We start from the raw sequence: 17,001 nt of genomic DNA on the forward strand, positions 1-17,001 counted from the left end.
ATGGATAAAATAATAAGTTTTATGTAACAGTAGCTTGAACTGTCTCGCACAACGTCTAAAATATTTTAAATGCTAAACCTATCTGATTGGGCTTTATATAGTACACTGCTTACGTCAGCTTCAGCAGCCGCCTGGCATTAGTATAATAGGCCTACACATGTATAGTACACTGCTGACGTCAACTTACTTAAGCAGCCGCATGGCATTAGTATTGCATTGCATCAGAAAATGATGCAATCAACTGTGGATGATGTGAGCATGATGGTATTATGCAATGTTACATCATTATTCTGGATGTTGCTGCAGTCCTACTGGAGAAATTTACACAGTGAAACATAGAAAATGAGGTATATGAATATCTTCAAAACGAGAGCCAATACAAATTTTTCACGGTTATATTCGTGTTCGGCACACCAAAATACTACAGATTAGGGCCTTTTCAAGTCAGTAATGATTTCACTGTTGACCAGTGTATCCAAAGAAATGTCAGCCACATTACATCAAAGTAGAATAGATATACGCTAACATTCTCTCCACTGTGCATGTTTCAAATGCAAACAACTTCACCTTACATACGTCACTCTCTCAAAAGTACATAATAACTGATAAGCGCACCCATACATGTGCATAAGCTCTGGTACAACAAAAATTATATCGTGGTGTTTGCATGAAACTGCCCGTTCTTTAGGGTAACATGGTCATATTCCGACCAGCAGGGTAATTCCAACCGTGGATGTACGTCCTGCTGTTTACAACAAAGATATGCAAATTACTTGCTGTGTTCTTTGTTTTTACTTGTGCACAAGCAAATTTGTAAATTTGTTCCCAGGCGACGAGGGCATCGCGTGACAAAATGACGTATTCGCATCAGTATTTTCTCATCCGCGCGAGTTCAGAAGCGACATTCATAAAAAAAAAAATGTTATTCAGGCACCTAGTCAGGCATCAATCATCCAAGATTTATATAGCTTTCAATAACATAATAATTATGTTATCGTAGTTTTAAACTAATGTTTTGTCTCGCTAAAAAAGTAAAAAGTGCACCAGATTTATGGAAAATAACACTAGTATGCAATGGTCTGTATAGTGGTCGGATTTACCCCAGGTTCTTTATCATAAGAGGGCAATTCCGACCAAGAACACAAGCTTAAAGAAAATGTAGAATTATGATTAGTTTGTATTGAACTTTGAAGGAAAAAACCACAGGAATAAATATGTAATTAAAAACATGAAATAAAAAATTAAAGAATAAATCTAAATAAAAATAAAATGTTACCCCTCTCCACGATTATCTACACAACAATATCACTTTCTATCTGCTATCTCTCTGTCTGAAGAAAAAACAAACAATTTAAAGCTTTTTAAATCTGTAAAGATACAAACAAAATCCTTGTATTTTATAGATGAAACTTGTATATGTACGGTCCATATATGGTGGTCGAAATTACGCATATCAAAGGTCGGAATAAGCCACAACACGGTCGGATTTACCCCCTACGTATAGTCATAATAAAATCACTTTTCAGTAAGAAGAACAAAAATTATATGCTTTTTTGAATAATGAAACTTGTTGCAAAAAGTCCGATTGACTGCTTCCCGTATCGTACTTAGGTATAGTCGGCTTCAGTAATGAAGTTGACGATTTCATGTCAACGATCTCAGTGGTCGGAGTATGACCAGATTGCCCTACTGATTGATGATAATGGTAATGCATTTGTTCATTGTTGACATGAAGTAACTTTTTACTGCCCTTCCTACTAAATATGGCAACTAATTTTTATATATCTATGATTGCAGGAAACCATATGCTTATTTCAATTAAGAAAGTAATGTAGAACTAGTTTTCGAGTTACTATGATTTGATCCGTTTTTTTGTTCTTGAGCTGTATTTTTGTTCTTCTTCTTCGTGTTTTTAGTTTAGTGCTGCATAATAATGACATTGATGCACCGAGTAGCATTAACATGTACAAAAGAATTTGAAAAAAATTGACCATACAAGTTTTGAAAAGTATCGAGATACCGCACATAGATGTTTGGATTTTCAAGGGAAGCAATAAAATAGTAACTATCATTTCATGAAAAATATCAAGAAGGTATTTTCGTGCTGATTTCTACTGACTCTTTTGATTTAATTTGATCAAATTGTAGTACGATATTTTTGCATTGTTTTGAAACACTTGTTCCAGTGGTATATAGTCATCATTGGATGTAACAAACCAAGGAGCTTGCTTTGGGATTTGTTCAATTTCTTCCAGTAATGCTTTGCAGTGGGGTCCCAAACTGTTATTCTGAAATTTGCCTAACTAAACCCTTAAAAGTTTATTCTTTCATTTTTTGGCAAGTTGTGTCTTGATATACTAAAGTACAGTTTGCTTTGGTGCATAATTCTTGATATGGTTTGCTCCATTTTAGATCACTAGTAATTGTGACTCATAGTTTATTTGGTTGGGATTTTCTTGACTTGTCCCATCTTGCTTTTGACTTGTCCCAAAATTGTAATCACCTGCCAAGATTTGATTAAATGTCCGTCCTTAAATCCATAGAAACAATAAACTAAATAATTTGCAACATTAAATAGTAAGGAATTTACATTGTTCAAAATATTGGTTGATACTACACATTTGGCTACTTCAGGTATATATTTTAGATGCTGGATTTGAAGAAAAAAAATGTTTGTGTAAATGTCTGCAACCAGGACTGGCATTAAGGCATGAGTGGATAGCTGTGTCTTGGTTGAAATCCTCAAACTCTGGTACATTTGCTGATGTTCTTTAGAATTTGTAAAGTCTCATGATTTCAGGAATTCCTTAATGACATTTTGATGAAGCTCCTTGAACTAAATCCTCATTCACACTCAACAATGGATGGGCTTATAACAAACATCATTTCTAACAGTTTGCATAACAGACTAAGAAAAGGTGGAGCGTTCACTAAGAGCGTTGCACGAATTTCAACAGGTGGATCCTGGGACTGCTTGTATGGCATCATCTTTTCTTTGAACTCTGAATAGTGCTGATGAATGGCTGGATGGTCTTCTTTTTGAAAATATTATCAAGATGATTGAAAGAAATCTGCAAGTCTTCAGTCTCCTATTTCACCAGAACTTCCCTCTCATGAGGAAAGTACATGTAGTCACTGACAAATACAATGATTGAATTTCCAGTTGGGGATTTTGTTTATAATAACTGCAGTCTTTCCTTCTTGGTCATTAAATTCAAGCCAGGAATAATCAACCAAATGCAGCTGAAAATATCCCTATCTTTTATTTGTGCCATATTTGACATTTTTTGTTGTTGCTTAGTTACCTCATACTCTGTAACAGTATTATATTTTACCAATCCATTTTCACATGAATTTTCCCTTTCTGAACCTTCTTTTTCTGTCCATGTGAAATAATTTAGCAGACTCGTTTTATCCACATAGCAACACCTCACACAGATTTTGTATTGTTCTAATTGTAGTATGTAACACTTCATACAGATCTTGTATTTGTTCTAATTGTAGTCTCTAACATTTCACACAGATATTGTATTGTTCTAACTGTAGTCTGTAACACTTCACACAGATATTGTATTGTTCTAATTGTAGTCTTTAACAGTTCATACAGATATTGTATTCTTCTAATTGTAGTCTTTAACACTTCATACAAATATTGTATTGTTCTAATTGTAGTCTTTAACAGTTCATACAGATATTGTATTGTTCTAATTGTAGTCTTTAACAGTTCATACAGATAATGTATTGTTCTAATTGTAGTCTGTAACACTTCACACAGATCTTGTATTGTTCTAATTGTAGTCTTTAACACTTCATGCAGATATTGTATTGTTCTAATTGTAGTCTTTAACACTTCATACAGATATTGTATTGTTCTAATTGTAGTCTGTAACACTTCACTCAGATCTTGTATTGTTCTAATTGTAGTCTGTAACACTTCACACAGATCTTGGAGACATAAAGCTAGAGCTTTTCTGTGAGCAGTGCCCCAAAACATGTGAGGTATGTAGCTTGGTGTACATGTATATGGTGTCTCTTTGATAATGAAAATAAACTTTCTTTTTAGTCCTTTTAGGATGAAAGTAACATTAGTTTTAGTTTAAAACTGTGATTAACTTCTGGTTTAATTAGTACATGTTATCAGCTAGACAACTGATGTACAATATAAATATTTGGATGCAACAGTTTTTGAGATAATTTTAGGACAACATTTATTCTGAAAGATGCATGTCAGTTCAATGATATATCTTTTAATTTATGCTGGTCTTAATGGGCTGATTTTTACAGTATTGATGATATATTAATTTTAATTTATGCTGGACTTATGGGGCAGAATTTTACTCTACCAGTCTTATGCTTTTTTCCCCTCAGAATTTCCTTGCATTGTGTGCCTCTGATTACTACAATGGATGCCTTTTCCACCGAAATATTAAGGGGTTTATGGTACAGACTGGAGATCCTACAGGTAAATAAATTCTGTTACATGTTTAATGCCCTGAAAACTTGTGTATTTTGCTTCATTTTTTAAAATGCAAATGGCAAATTAATACAGTACAAGTGTGACAGATCCTTCCGATCTGAGATTAAAAAGTTAGCTTGAAATATAATCTTTGAAGTTAATTATTTTTAATGATTGATTATTTTTATTCTGTCTGCTGTTCTGTTTTTTGCTCAGAAATTATTTGAATTATAGGCCGTATTGAAAGAAATTTGTTTGAATTGTAGGCCGTATTGAAAGAAATTCATTTGAATTGTAGGCCATATTGAAAGAAATTCATTTGAATTATAGGCCATATTGAAAGAAAATCATTTGAATTGTATACCGTATTGAAAGAAATTTGTTTAGATTGTAGGTCATATTGACAGAAAACAGTATGGGTTACTTCTTTGGTAGGAAAATGCATTAATCTTACTTCTTTTCAATAAACTTCTGATTTTCGTTATCATCATAGTTCATACAACTTTCATATATTCTTCAGATTTAAGGAGTTACCTTGGAAAATCATTAAATTTCAGAAGACTGATTTTATGTTTGAAAACTTCTTTAATTAGTTGAAAAACACTTTGAATTTTGCTGAAATCTCCTTGAGATTTCGCAAGGTAATATAGAATATGAGAACTAAATAAAGTCTATAATTTTGTAATTTTAGAATTAAAAAAATATTAAAAAATATATTTTAACAAACAATAGACAGATAAAATTGAGTGTTTAAAATGACCCATGGCACTGGTGGTTACAAGATAGAGTAGCTTCCCTTTACTAGTCACATGCGTATTAGATTTGTAGATGGATGACTGATTCAATAAGGAATGTGATCCAACTAGGAATGAGCTTTATTTACAGTTCATTAGGGGAATACAACCCTCTTTAGAGTTGGGCAAAATAATTCAAGGAGAGACAAAGACAAAGTGATGTGTAAGACATGTGATAAAGTTATTCCTTTTTCCAGCATGGGATTAAGTTGAACTGTGATCAAGTCTCACATCCATCTGAGTATCAACAACTTGAAGCATATCAAACTTTTTTGTTATTTTTTTTTTATTTTTCTTGTCTCTTTTGTTTTTGCCTCTATTCATGCAGTGATTAACAAAGTAGCTTATTGAAAAAGTTCAATTTCTGTAAGAAAAGTCCTCAGATATTTCAGGATGTTTTTGAAAAAACCTTCCCAGTACAAACAATGAAAATGTTGGGATTATGGAATCCTGTCCATGTGTTCATCTGTGCATGTGTACATGTATAATACCATGCAGCTACTCCTACTCCATTGAAGATGGAGACTTTAGATTTTGATATATAATTGTTGGTGACCTGTTGATGTGCACAGTGGTTTCTGAATTTCCGTCCACCTGGGTGGAAATTTGGGAGTGGGTGGGATGGGCATGTATGGTTGTGGTTTTTTATGTTTAATTACATTTTTCAGCCAACGATGAGTTGTACATGGTGACCAGTATATCTGGTGAAGGAAAACCCTGGGAGGAACCAGTGACCTACAGGAAGTTTTATAAATGATATGCAAATTCTCCTACACTGTTTAAGATACAAACTTAAAACTTTGGGTTATCTGTAAATGTGCATTCTTATAATCTTTATCCACAACTTACGGGGTGGGGGGGTTAATGATAGCTGAGAAAAGCAGGGGAATAATGCTACTTTACTCAAGGCTACCAGATTATGATGTGGTTTCTGAGTTTTAGAGAGCAGAAGAAACAAGGGGAAGCTACAAGCCTGGAATTGCCAACCACATAACATTGCAAAAACTGGACTGGGATTGGAATCCAGGAACTTAGATATCCAGAGCAAGCACAGTACAGCTGTGCTATTATAATTCAAAAGGAGAGTATATGTCTTATATACTGTATAAATGATAGATTTGTTTTGCTTTCAGGTACAGGAAAAGGTGGAACAAGTATCTGGGGTAAAAAGTTTGAAGATGAACTGACAGATAGTCTTAAGGTAACATCCACTGTCACCCTGCAGTACCTAAGGAAGAGTAACTTTACTTCAATATCTTGTAAAGCATATGCTTCTAGTGTCCGGACTGTACTCCATTTGCAAGCAAAGCATACCTGTCTAGTGTCCAAACTGTACTACAATAGCATGCAAACCATATCTGCAGTGTCCAAACTGTGTTAAAATATGTCAAATATACCCTGCCAGTGTCCAGACTGTACTACAAAAGCATATCTGCATATTGTCCAAACTGTATTACAATATCATGTTAAGCATACCCTCCTCGTGTCCAAACTGTACTACAATAGCATGCAAAGCATACCTGTCTAATTTCCAAACTGTAGTACAATTGTATACAAAAGCATACTCTCTTAGTGTCCAAACTGTACTACAGTAGTATGAAAGCATACCTTCCCAGTGTCCAAACTGTACTACAGTAGCATACAAAGCATACCTTCCCAGTGTCCAAACTGTACTACAGTAGCATACAAAGCATACCTTCCCAGTGTCCAAACTGTACTACAGTAGCATGCAAAGCATACCTTCCCAGTGCCCAAACTGTACTACAATAGCATGCAAAGCATACCTTCCCAGTGTCCAAAATGTACAACAGTAGCATACAAAGCATACCTTCCCAATGTCCAAACTGTACTACAGTAGTATGCAAACCATACCTTCCCATTGTCCAAACTGTACTGCAGTAGCATGCAAAGGATACTGTCCTAATGTCAAATCAATACATAAGCAGTATGCTAAAGGTCCCTCTTCTGCCCCTGGAGTTGTGTTACTTTCCCATTATCAGCATGGTAAGGGGTATTTCACTGACACAAGGCCAAGAGGCAGTCTGACAGCAAAGGGGTTGGTCAGTCCCATTTTCCACCCTTTGGCCACTGTTTTCAGCAGAGAGTTATATGGTCTACTCATCCATTTGGCCTCTTAAGCCTCCTGGGAGCATCCAAAGTAGTAATCTCTATGGGTCCAGCATCCCAGACAACATGCTTGAAGCTATGGAACTTACGGCAAGTACCTTAGTTACCATATCTTCAGACATCAGCCTTTTCTTGGTGGCCTCCGTAAATCTTTTAAAGGAGGAGTCTTTGTTGCTGGTTGCTTTGCAGAGACTTCTTGATGCTGTTGCCAGGACATCAAGACACTCACTCTCACTGTCGATGACACTGATGGCTGAGCTAATCCTCATATGTAGGGATGTAGCTTTGAATTCTTGGAGGACTTTCTACACTGACAAGCAATCATATTTCTTTTAACTAAATCAAACGAATAAAAACAGTGGCAATGATTAAAAAAATTCCAGTAAATTTTGAAGAAAAATATTCAGCACGATAATGCATCTGTTGAAATCATCCCAGCATTGTTGTGCATTCACTATCATACACATATTCGATCCCCACACTAGCCTGCTCAAAATGGTGGCCATGACACAAAGAGAATAGGGCAAAATCATAAGACTAGTAACACAAATTTAAAATTATTTTAGTTTTAGTTTGCAGGTCAGTTTGCATTGTACTTTTTTTCCTTGAAGATTTAATTTGTTATGGCTGATGTTTGATTTGAAAGAATGCCCTTGCATCATGATTTTTTTGTTTTCTTCCAATCCATAGCTTTTAAAGAATGGTAAATGATGAAGCAGTTTCAAGAAGATTTAGGTCCAGTTTACCTTTTGCCACTAAAATTTGATGTAGTTTAACTGTTTGACTTAGAAGTTGACCATATCAGCTTGAAATAAAATTTCCTTCATTACACCATGCTGTCAGGGCGGGGCATCCATGTCATCAAGACACACATATAGTCATTTGAATATATATAATTTATTTAGACACATATATAGTCACTTGAACATCTATACCTTATTTAGACAAATACATATTATTTTGAAATCTATAATTTATTTAGACACATACATATTATTTTGAACATCTAGAATTTATTTAGACAAATACATAGTATTTTGAACATCTAGAAGTTATTTAGACAGTATTTTCAACATCTGGAATTTATTTAGACATGTACATAGTATTTTGAACATCTATAATTTATTTAGACACATATAGTGTTTTGAGCATATGTAATTTATTTAGACACATATAGTATTTTGAACATCTAGAATTTATTTAGACACATGGTATTTTGAACATGTATAATTTTAGACACCTACATATTATTTTGAACATCTAGAATTTATTTAGACACATATATAGTATTTGAACATCTAGAATTTATTTAGACACATATATAGTATTTTGAACATTTATAATTTATTTAGACACATGGTATTTTGAACATGTATAATTTTAGACACCTACATATTATTTTGAACATCTAGAATTTATTTAGACACATTTATTGTGATTTGAATGTCTATAATTTCTTTTGATCAAAATAAATATACAATAGTCTGATAATTATGGAACTTTATTGTATGTAAATTCTTGAAAAGATATGCCATCTTAAGGTGCTGTCTGATGTTTGTCACCATTTTTGAAAGAAATATTGACTGCAATCATATATTCCACACAACATCCTCTATTTCCTATAAATACATGTACTTTGGTTAAATAGTCATCAGACCTGTTGTAAAGTACAACCTCATTAATCTAGACACCTTCATTCCCAGTGAATATATCTGGATTTATGTGTTTTCCAGATAATTGAATCATGCACATTTTTATTTTACAATTTATTAATTCCATATACATGTACTGTTTATGTTCATGTATTTGCTAGCTGTATATTCAGTAACAGTTTAAATAAATTAATAAATACATCAATTGACTTATGTTTATTTCACTTTATTATAACATGCCCTTGTATATAAATATAAGTTTAAATAATTAGCACATCACACTATGTACGTATGATGTAAATTTCCTGAAGAATTCTGTGACCAATGTTTGCCTGGATTCTTTGGCAGATCGATCTGCAATGATTCCTGATAGTATCCATAGATTTTCAAGGGCTACACTGTTGTTTTTTGTGATCTTTTTGCTTGCAGATCTCTTTGTTGGTGGCCACTATCTCTGCTTGTCTATGCATGCTTGATGGTTTAATGTAAAAAGTACAATGAATACAAACTGGTATCTCACAGTTAAATGCATTTTGGTACACTGATAAAATGCAGTCATTTTTATAAGTCATATTTTACAATGGTTACAGCTGCTAATGAACCGATAATTGACATCTCTTTTTTATTCTGAAGTGAAGCCCTATTCTGTCTAAAGCTTTAATTAATCAACTTTATTTGTACAGCCATCAACGAACTGTGATTATTACATACAGTTGGTAAACAACAAAGAGACTTAATTACAGAATTTATTAACCAGATGTTATGTCAGAAGTATGGACAATTTGATCCCATGTGTTTATTTCATTATTAACACGCACACACACACATGTTGGTAAGTATCAAAGACAGACATTGTTTAGACAATTGCTGGTTACAATAAGGTCACACTGCTTGAAGTTTTTCAACACTCTTGATCATGTGATAAATTTATAACTGTAATATACTGATAGAATTTGACCAGTCAGAGATTGATAAATTGACACACCTCCAAATTTGCACCTGTGAATCTGTGTTATCTAACTCTATTTTCATATACAGTTCTTCAAATTTTGTTATTTTTGGACAGATTATTTCTGTATTATCACGGCAAGTTTTATAGTAATTTTACGCTTTGGTCCCTGATCTTGATTTCTGGATAGGGAAATGGATTTCTGGATTAATGGAGCAAATTAATGTTTAGAAATTCTGTTCCCTTTGAACTATGTGTGGATAGCAAAGTTTTTGAATAAACAGAGTCTGGATTATCAATGTTTCTCTGTATTTAATATTGTAAGGCTCTTGCAGGAAGAGGGGTAAAGAGAAAGATTTATTCCCAATCAAGGAAAAGTTCATGTTGCATTTTATCTCTTACATGCTTTATATAATCTCCACTCAAAAATGGCAAAAACTTTGTATTCCTTCTAAATAAATACTGTTGGCTTCCATTTGAAACTGCTCTGATTTCAAAAAGTCAATTTGTGTATACAGGTACAATGGCTGCCATACATGTACTGCATGATAGTAGAAACTTGTCAAAACAGTACTATATATATTCACATAAGTCTATTCCAACTGCAAGCAGTGTAGACCCTGGTCTGCCATCACATAATGCACCAGAAGATAAGGGTCTCTGTCATTGTTCTACTGATTATTCCTAACAAACTGCTTTGACCTACATCTGCCAGTCCATTATGTGATGGCAGATCTGGGTCTGTGCAGTCGGATCAGACTTATATGTGAGTATATATGGTACTTTAGTGCTGAACATGACAGACTATTAACTTACTGGTCAGACATTCCTCATGCTTAAGCTAAATTAGAAATTGATGCTTAAAGTATTTGGCTCAGATAAAACAGGATAGCTCTGTTTTCAAGGAATATTCACAGCAATCACAATTGTCTTTTTACTTGGTCTTTGTTGAGAAAAAGGCACAGTGGAATTAAAGGTAAACATAACTGAATATTTAGTGTGCTTAAGTATTTGATTTTATTAAAAATATATTTTTGAACAACATTCTTAGTAGTAGTTCATATAGCACTGCGGTGAAAACAAAACTAACCTTGTGGTGATATGAACCATTTGGAGATCCTCTGATACTTTCATATCATTCATACATTTTGTAATATGGCAGTGCCAGACACATTGCAGATATACTATATTTTCAGCAACTAAATTATTTCCACAATCATGGGTTTTTCAAAACTTGATTTACATGTTTGGGATTTATGAAGTTAATATCTGTGAAATAATAGAGATTGAAATTTCATGTGTTTTCCTTTTCATCCTATGCTGTTTTATGATTACAGTATTTTGTCACTCTAACATTGTCTATTGGAGTCGCAGAGTGTACCACTATATATCAAGACTGCCTTATAATGAAGTACACAATGCATATAAATACTAACACTTAATGAAATTAGATCCATGAAGAATTTATATATTTTTTATTCAGCATAATGTAAGAGGAGTTGTATCTATGGCCAATAATGGACCTGATAGCAATGGATCCCAGTTTTTCATCACCTATGCCAAACAGCCACATCTGGACCTCAAATACACAATATTTGGAAAGTAAGTGATCTTCTTCCACGTGTATCACAGTTATGGAAGAAAGAGAAGGTGTATTTAATGCCAAAAAGAAGAGATGATAATGAGAAGGAAAAGAAATTTCCCTCAAACATTCAGATTAGTATATGTAAAAAAAATTATGTAAAACTATAGTCACATAATAAAAGTAAATCTGACACAATTGCATAATAAGACAGTGGATAGTAATGTATTTATTTGAGAACATGAAACGGTTTGGGGATAACAGTTATGGATTTCTTTATTTGAGAACATTATGAGACAGGGGTAACAGTGATATATTTGAGGATTTGAGAACGTTATGAGACAGGGGTAACAGTGATACATTTGAGGATTTAAGAACATTATGAGACAGGGTAACAGTGATATATTTGAGGATTTGAGAAGATTAGGAGACAGGGAATAACAGTCAACTGTTTGAAGATTTCAGAACATTACAAGATGGGGCATAACAGTCATGTATTTTAGGATTTTATTACATTATTAGTGTGGAGAGAGAGAGAGAGAGAGAGAGAGATTTCAAATGGCATTAGAGTTTTCCATTGCTCATTGTCACAGACACAGACAGACAGAGTTATGACATTACAATGGCAATGACAGAGTTCCCCTCTGTATATTGCAATGTTTTATTAATCAAAAAGACCTTTACATTTGCTGTTTTGTTAGAATTATACATGGTATAGTTTCATTCATCAAATGGCAAACTATTCCTGCTAAAATATTCAGATTAACACAACTTTTGAATGATTGGTTTCATTTGGTTAGGGGTTTGATGGCATTGCAACAGAAGTACCGGTAGGTTATTTAGTGTCAGGGCAATGAGAATAAAGTGCCTTGTTGTAGGACACACCTTGGTAACTGACCATGGCTGACCTGATGGTGGTATATAAAACTACATTCTTTTAGTTGCCCGCTTGGCATGCTAACTTCTGAACCACTTTGGCTCATACTTCCATTAGTTACCTCTACCACATGTAGGTGGGCACATTGAGCCCTCGGCCTGCAGGAGGTAACTGGGATGAGATTTTTATTACCTTGCAATAAACTACTGCCCACCTTGCATCATATACCAATAGATGAACAAAAATTTGTATTAATTTTAATGCACTGTACTTAAGTCACAATTAAATTCAACAGAGACCAACCCAAATTATCAGCCGTGGTATGTCTCTGGGTATGGCTTTCTGCTATGTTCCTGTTAAAGGCAGTCAGAATAACCATTAGTTTATACTAAATTTGATGAAATATTCTACTTTGGCTATAGGATTTCCTTTCTTTGTCCATTGTAAATAAAGTGTTGTGATAACCAACAAAGTTTATGTTATTGGCATAAATTTTCTACTATCCGAGAACCTTTACACAATGTACCCTCAGCCCTAAATAGGCTTTCATGTGCTGATTTGCCATTAAACAAAACTTGATGGTGTTTTTTTCCCTCTAAGCTGGACCAAAATTAAATTTGGCTAATTTTGAGTGAAAGCTGTGATGACCAATTTGATCGTTTTCTAATCCCTTCTTCATAGCACCTGTCAGTGAATAAAAACCAGTAAGATGTTCTTTCTTATTTTGGGTCAACTTTTTGACATTCTGCAAAGGTAATGTTGATGATGAATCTGATCGGACTTACTTGATTACCACTGGTAATATCAAATTCCTTGTTCATATAGCCATTTAAAAGTTTATCTCCATTTTCTCAAATGTTTGGCTGGCAGTGTTCCATCGCTCAAAGCCTGATGTATGCTGGCTGTTCTTTCTGGCTTAGAATATGTAAAGGGACCCAACTCAAATTCATGCACTGAGAGGAAATGATTAGTTTGGGTGGTTACAGCCCTTGATATAGTTTGACATCTGTGTATCACTTCAGACAAAATAGGGCAATCATTTCACTAAAATGCAATCTAATATAATTGCTTAATTATTGTTCTGTTAATATTTTATGCATTTTTTAATTAGTTATCTGGTACAAGGTAGAGAATCAAATAATTTTAAACATTTATAATGAAAACTTCATGTATTTAGAGGGATATTGGTATTTTCATAAACCATAGAAAGGAATATCTATTTTATTTATGTAAAGTAAACACAAAGCAAATTAGATTTAACATGGTGGGTCTTGTTTTAAAATCAGAGCCATTTGAAAATTATATTATCCATCAACAGGGAGAAAATATAGCTATAATATAATATATCTCACTCTTTTCCAATGATCTGTATGTTATTGTTTGAAAAAGTTAACTAACTTTTAAAGAAAATCAGTTCACAGCATTCATGGTAAGTTATTATATTTACACTGGAAGATATAGTGATATCATGATTACAGATTTGAAATAATTTTAGACCATACATCAAGTGGACACACTCAAGCTGTACACTTCTGCAGTCCTGTGCCACAGTTCTTATATCTGTGTGGTCAAGTGTTCATCCATTCAAGTCCAATGCTTTTGTCAATCTGATTGAAATCAGATCTCCACTGTCTGATGCAAAGATCATATAGTGACTGCTTAGGGGTCCTGTTCTGGTGACCTGTGTTATTACCATAACCACTAATTTTATCAGCCAGTCAGATGAAGTCTTATATATTTGCATTGGGGAGACTGAGCAGAATGGATGAGGAGCTTCAGTGTGTGTCAGATTATTTTATTCACGTTCAGATTTCTAAATGCTGCATTTCCATTGGCTAATTCAAAGATCACCAGAACATGACCCTTAAGCTGTTGCTGTCTGATCTTCATGTCGGACAGTGTAGATTTGGTTTTAATCAGGTTGATGGTATTGTGTATGTTCACTGGCACCTTTCACCTCACAGATCACATGTCATGATGTGAGCCTTCAAAAGTACTAAATATAAGTTTTGAAAACTTGTTGCCCTATAAATACAAAATAAATAAAGTTTCATGTTAAATATATATGGCTTATGCCTTTCAGAGTGTTAGATGGTTTTGAGACACTGGATGAGCTGGAAAAGCAACCTGTGGAAGAGAAGACCTTCAGGCCCCTAACAGACACAAGAATACGGGATATTACAATACATGCCAACCCACTGGCAGGATGACATCTTAGTCGAAGGTTTCTGCTAAAAGGACAACAGACCACAATTGATAAACAACTTATATTTATGTGGCCACCATTGATAGGTCCTCATGAGTCCATATTCCATGCAAGACAGTAAATATTTGATTAATGTTTCCAAAAATTATGAAATTAAAAGGATTATTTTTGTAGGTTTTAAAACAAGTCATACTTTGAGCCAGTGGAGATGTGGTGGGTGCAGTTAAGTTTTAAATTTGACTCAATACTGTGAATTCATTTTTTTCTTCAGGAAATGAATTTTTATGATTCTGTGAAAACAAAATTTTCACATGTACTTACATTTGTGGATTGGAGGAGTGGTGCTGTTGTTTCTTTAGAAGGATCATAGTTCGTTAATCTTGAAATTGTGAAAAGTCCACAAAAAACTAGTGCCCCAAGATAAGTTATTAATTCACACTATTCACTGAAAAAAAAGTTTAGTAAAGTTGACTATTGTGAAATTATAAGGCTTTATAAAGTTGACTATTGGTGAAGTAAAAGGCTTTATAAAGTTGAGTATTGGTAAAGCAGAAGGCTTTGTGAAGTTGACTACTGGTGAAGTAAAAGGCTTTATAAAGTTGACTATTGGTGAAGTAAAAGGCTTTATAAAGTTGACTATTGGTGAGGTTAAAGGCTTTATAAAGTTGAGTATTGGTAAAGCAGAAGGCTTTATAAAGTTGACTATTGGTGAAGTAAAAGGCTTTATAAAGTTGACTATTGGTGAAGTAAAAGGCTTTATAAAGTTGACTATTGGTGAGGTTAAAGGCTTTATAAAGTTGAGTATTGGTAAAGCAGAAGGCTTTATAAAGTTGACTATTGGTGAGGTTAAAAGCTTCATAAAGTTGATTATTGTTGAAGTAAAAGGCTTTATTAAGTTGACATGATGTGATTTTATATTCTTTTGCATAAAGATAGGCATGTTCTGGCATCATATTACATATCAATAAATTTGTATTGGCCTTGTATGTGGTTAACAGCAACATTGGCCTTGTGTGTGGTTAACATCAACATTGGCCTTGTGTGTGGTTAACAGCGACATTGCCTTGTGTGTGGTTGACAGCAACATTGGCCTTGTGTGTGGTTGACAGCAACATTGGCCTTGTGTGTGGCTAACAGCAACATTGGCCTTGTGTGATTGACAGCAATCAATAACTGCATGACAGCATGTAGCATATTATAATTTACTGGATCATCTCAAGCTATGTATTTACATAGGAAGTCCTAAACTGGTATATAATAAACTGTTAAACCAGTTTAAAACATACTTTTCTTATAATACTTGTCTTTTGTTTGATATAGTGAATAATCACTAAAGTCAGTTTTGTTACTTAAAGAATATGAATATATTTAGAATTTGTTAAATTAGTTCAACGTAGGTTGATTGTACAGCAATATCTAGAGAAACTTTATTCTGTTACTCTTAGTAGCCCAATCTGGTGGTTTTTCATATGGGGGAAAAAAAAACATAACCCACCCCCACTCCAACCCTCCTGACACAAACATGAAATATTGGTGCGTGACTACTTACCCAGATAACAGGTGCAGCAAATATAAACTTTATTCACTTATTTATGCATATTTGGCCAAGGAAGCATACTTTTATACTTATTCAGAGAATCAAACATCAATATTTGCTCTAGTTGGATGAAAGAAGAATTGTCAGATAAATGCTTCCACTAATGCTAATTTTGGTTAAATTGTAAATCTGTTCAGGTAAAGATTCCAGCCATATTTATCTCCCTTTGAGGAGATATGAGCATTTACTCAGTTAAATATTAATTGTTGTTCTAAATTTAATATTTTAAAAAAATTGTTTAACCAAAGCCTATTCAGTCTTGATTGTTGAATGCTCTGCAACTTAATGTCACCAAGAAATTTCCAGACAAAAATTATCCATCACTATGGACTTTTTACAGTGGTTGCCAGGTACTAAACTGGATCAGGAAAAGAGGATGTCAGGTCTCTCATAGCAAATAACAAGGTCATACAACTTTGTTTTCAACACACACTGCTTTCATTCTGACATCAAAATGTACAACATTCTATATAGTTTATACAAGATCACACCTTTAGATTGATCACATCCAAAAATATTGACATAATTAACAATGATTTTGCCAGATGTATTTCTTTGGGTGTGTAATTAATGATTTCCAAAAGAATACCAATGTATGAGGATCCAGGGTTCCTACAGTCTTTGAAGGTCTTTGATAGTTTGGGAAAAATGAGGTAGAATTTTCAAGGCCTTGAAAGTTTGGGAAATAGAGCAGATTACCATGAAGTCTTTAAAAGTCTTTGAAAATTGAAATAAACCCAAACATTTTAATTTCTTTCCAT

At 33.7% G+C, this 17,001-nt stretch overlaps 1 protein-coding gene across 1 annotated transcript; it reads left to right on the forward strand.

Moving 5' to 3' along the window:
• The first annotated feature begins 1,616 nt into the window (after nt 1-1,616).
• Nucleotides 1,617-16,002, forward strand: LOC149807004 (peptidyl-prolyl cis-trans isomerase-like 3). Its single transcript, XM_089960553.1, has 6 exons — nt 1,617-1,705; nt 3,925-3,999; nt 4,369-4,462; nt 6,384-6,451; nt 11,462-11,580; nt 14,521-16,002. The coding sequence occupies exons 1-6, from the start codon at nt 1,697-1,699 to the stop codon at nt 14,645-14,647; spliced, it is 492 nt and encodes a 163-aa protein (XP_089816679.1). The 5' UTR covers nt 1,617-1,696; the 3' UTR covers nt 14,648-16,002.
• Nucleotides 16,003-17,001: the final 999 nt, after the last annotated feature.

This window comes from Sinohyriopsis cumingii, chromosome 1 (assembly GCF_028554795.1).
Source record: "Sinohyriopsis cumingii isolate HCF-2022 chromosome 1, ASM2855479v2, whole genome shotgun sequence".
Taxonomy (NCBI): domain Eukaryota; kingdom Metazoa; phylum Mollusca; class Bivalvia; order Unionida; family Unionidae; genus Sinohyriopsis; species Sinohyriopsis cumingii.